We start from the raw sequence: 2,108 nt of genomic DNA on the forward strand, positions 1-2,108 counted from the left end.
AAATATATCTGCCCTTGAGAGTATAATATCTCTTGAAAGATTCTCTCTCTCTTCCAACTAATTTTTTGGAAATATTTTAGCTCTTAAGAATCTAGCATCCCTCCAAGATTTGAGCCTTTCGAATCCCGATCTCACTGGGGCCTTTGTTCAACCTTTCAAAACTCAAGTGCATATATGCGGACAACAATATTGTACATGCTGAAACCCAGATGCATTCTTTGGCCCCGTTGTTCCTACTAAAAGAGATTAGTTTATCATGTAGTGGAGATGTTGGATCATTTCCAAGGTTTTTTTATCATCAACATGACTTGCAATATCTTGATCTCTCTAATATCTATTTCAAAGGAAATCAGTTCCCACATTGGCTGTTGGAAAACAATTCACTACTGGAGAAGCTAGTTCTCACCAATAGCTCTCTATCGGGACCGCTTCAGCTACCATTTGCTTCACAAACGCGTTTGTCACATTTAGAAATCTCCTGCAATTTCTTCAATGGCAACATTCCAATTGAAATTGGAGCACAACTACCAGCATTGAGGTTTATAAACATGTCAAAAATCATTTCATTAGTAGCATTCCTTCAACTTTTGGTGATAATAGTTCACTGAGATATTTGGACTTATCCAAAAACAACTTAGAGGGAAAAATTTTATCTGAAAATTCCTACTTGCCAAACTTAATGGAATTGCTATTGGATGGAAATAACTTCTCAGGAGGGATCCCAGATTTCTTGTCTACGAGCCCTTTTTTGTTAACATTGGATGTGAGCAACAATCAACTTTCTGCTAGGATCCCAAGGTGGATGGGAAATATGTCTATTTTGAAGAGAATTATCGTGTCCAATAATCATCTTGAGGGAACAATCCCAGTCGAGTTCTGTCAACTTGGTCTTAAACTTCTAGACCTTTCAGTCAATATTATCTCAGAGAGTATACCATCGTGTTTCAACCCTTCTCGGATAAGACAAGTTCATTTGTCCAAAAACAGGTTACGAGGAACCTTTCCCGATGCACTTCGTAACAGTTCCACTTTGGTGACATTGGATATCAGTGATAACTTCTTAAGTGGTAGCATCCCAAGTTGGATTGGACTTTCGAACTTGAGTTATCTTCTCTTAACTAAGAACAACTTCAAAGGGGAGACCCCAATGGAGCTATGCAAATTGAGTCACTTAAGTTTGATTAATCTTTCCCACAATAATCTTTCTGGTCGTATTCCCCCATGCCTAAAAATTACCACCCTCCAGGATGTATCAGAAGATTATGTTGGTCGTCTTATGGCTCGTAGTTTCTCCATATTCTCATTCAATGAACCAATAGAGTTTCCAATAAAGAATGTGTTCAACTCTTACAAGGGAAGAATCATACCATACATATCTGGGATTAACCTTTCTTGCAACAAATTGGTTGCTAACATTCCTTACGAATTTGGAAACTTCAACAAGTTACTTGTTTTGAACTTATCTCACAATAGTCTGAGAGGACCGATCCCACCAACATTTGTTAACCTCAAGCAAATTGAAAGTTTAGATCTTTCTTATAACAACTTGAGTGGGAATATCCCTTAATTATCAACTTGTAGGGCTAAATTTTCTAGCCCATTTCATTGTTTCATTCAACAACTTATCTGGAAAGACGCCTCCAAGGATTGCACAATTTGGAACTTTTGATGAAAGCAGCTACAAGGAAAATCCTTTTCTTTGCGGTGAACCATTGCCAAAATGTGCAGATAATGGACCATCATTGTCAATGCCAAATTCTTCAACTAACAACGATGAAGACGATGATTTAATCGACATGGGGGTGTTTCATATAAGTTTCATCGTGTCTTACATGATACTTCTAATGACTGTTGTTGTTGTGTTGTACATAAATCCTTATTGGAGACGGATTTGGTTCTATCATGTGGAAACAAGTACCACATCTTGTTATAATTTTGTACTTGACTATGTTCTTCCTAGATGATTTCATTGCTAGTGCTTTTAGGGTATTTATAATTTTAATTTTTCAAATAGAATGATTTAAAGAAAATTTCATTATATATTAATATGATTTGTATATGTTCTCAATGATTTTTACATGCAAAGCAAAATATAAGAAAATATTCGC

General features: G+C 36.1%; 1 protein-coding gene across 1 annotated transcript; it reads left to right on the forward strand.

Annotated features, from left to right (window-relative positions):
- Positions 1 to 679: 679 nt before the first annotated feature.
- Positions 680 to 1,567, forward strand: LOC121230477 (putative receptor-like protein 8). Its single transcript, XM_041115370.1, has one exon. The coding sequence runs from the start codon at positions 680 to 682 to the stop codon at positions 1,565 to 1,567; it is 888 nt and encodes a 295-aa protein (XP_040971304.1).
- The last annotated feature ends 541 nt before the right edge of the window (positions 1,568 to 2,108 follow it).

Source organism: Gossypium hirsutum, chromosome A06 (genome assembly GCF_007990345.1).
Source record: "Gossypium hirsutum isolate 1008001.06 chromosome A06, Gossypium_hirsutum_v2.1, whole genome shotgun sequence".
Lineage (NCBI taxonomy): Eukaryota > Viridiplantae > Streptophyta > Magnoliopsida > Malvales > Malvaceae > Gossypium > Gossypium hirsutum.

Excerpts from the sequence above, each read along its gene's own strand:
- LOC121230477 (XM_041115370.1), top strand. The coding sequence starts at position 680 with ATGGAATTGCTATTGGATGGAAATAACTTCTCAGGAGGGATCCCAGAT.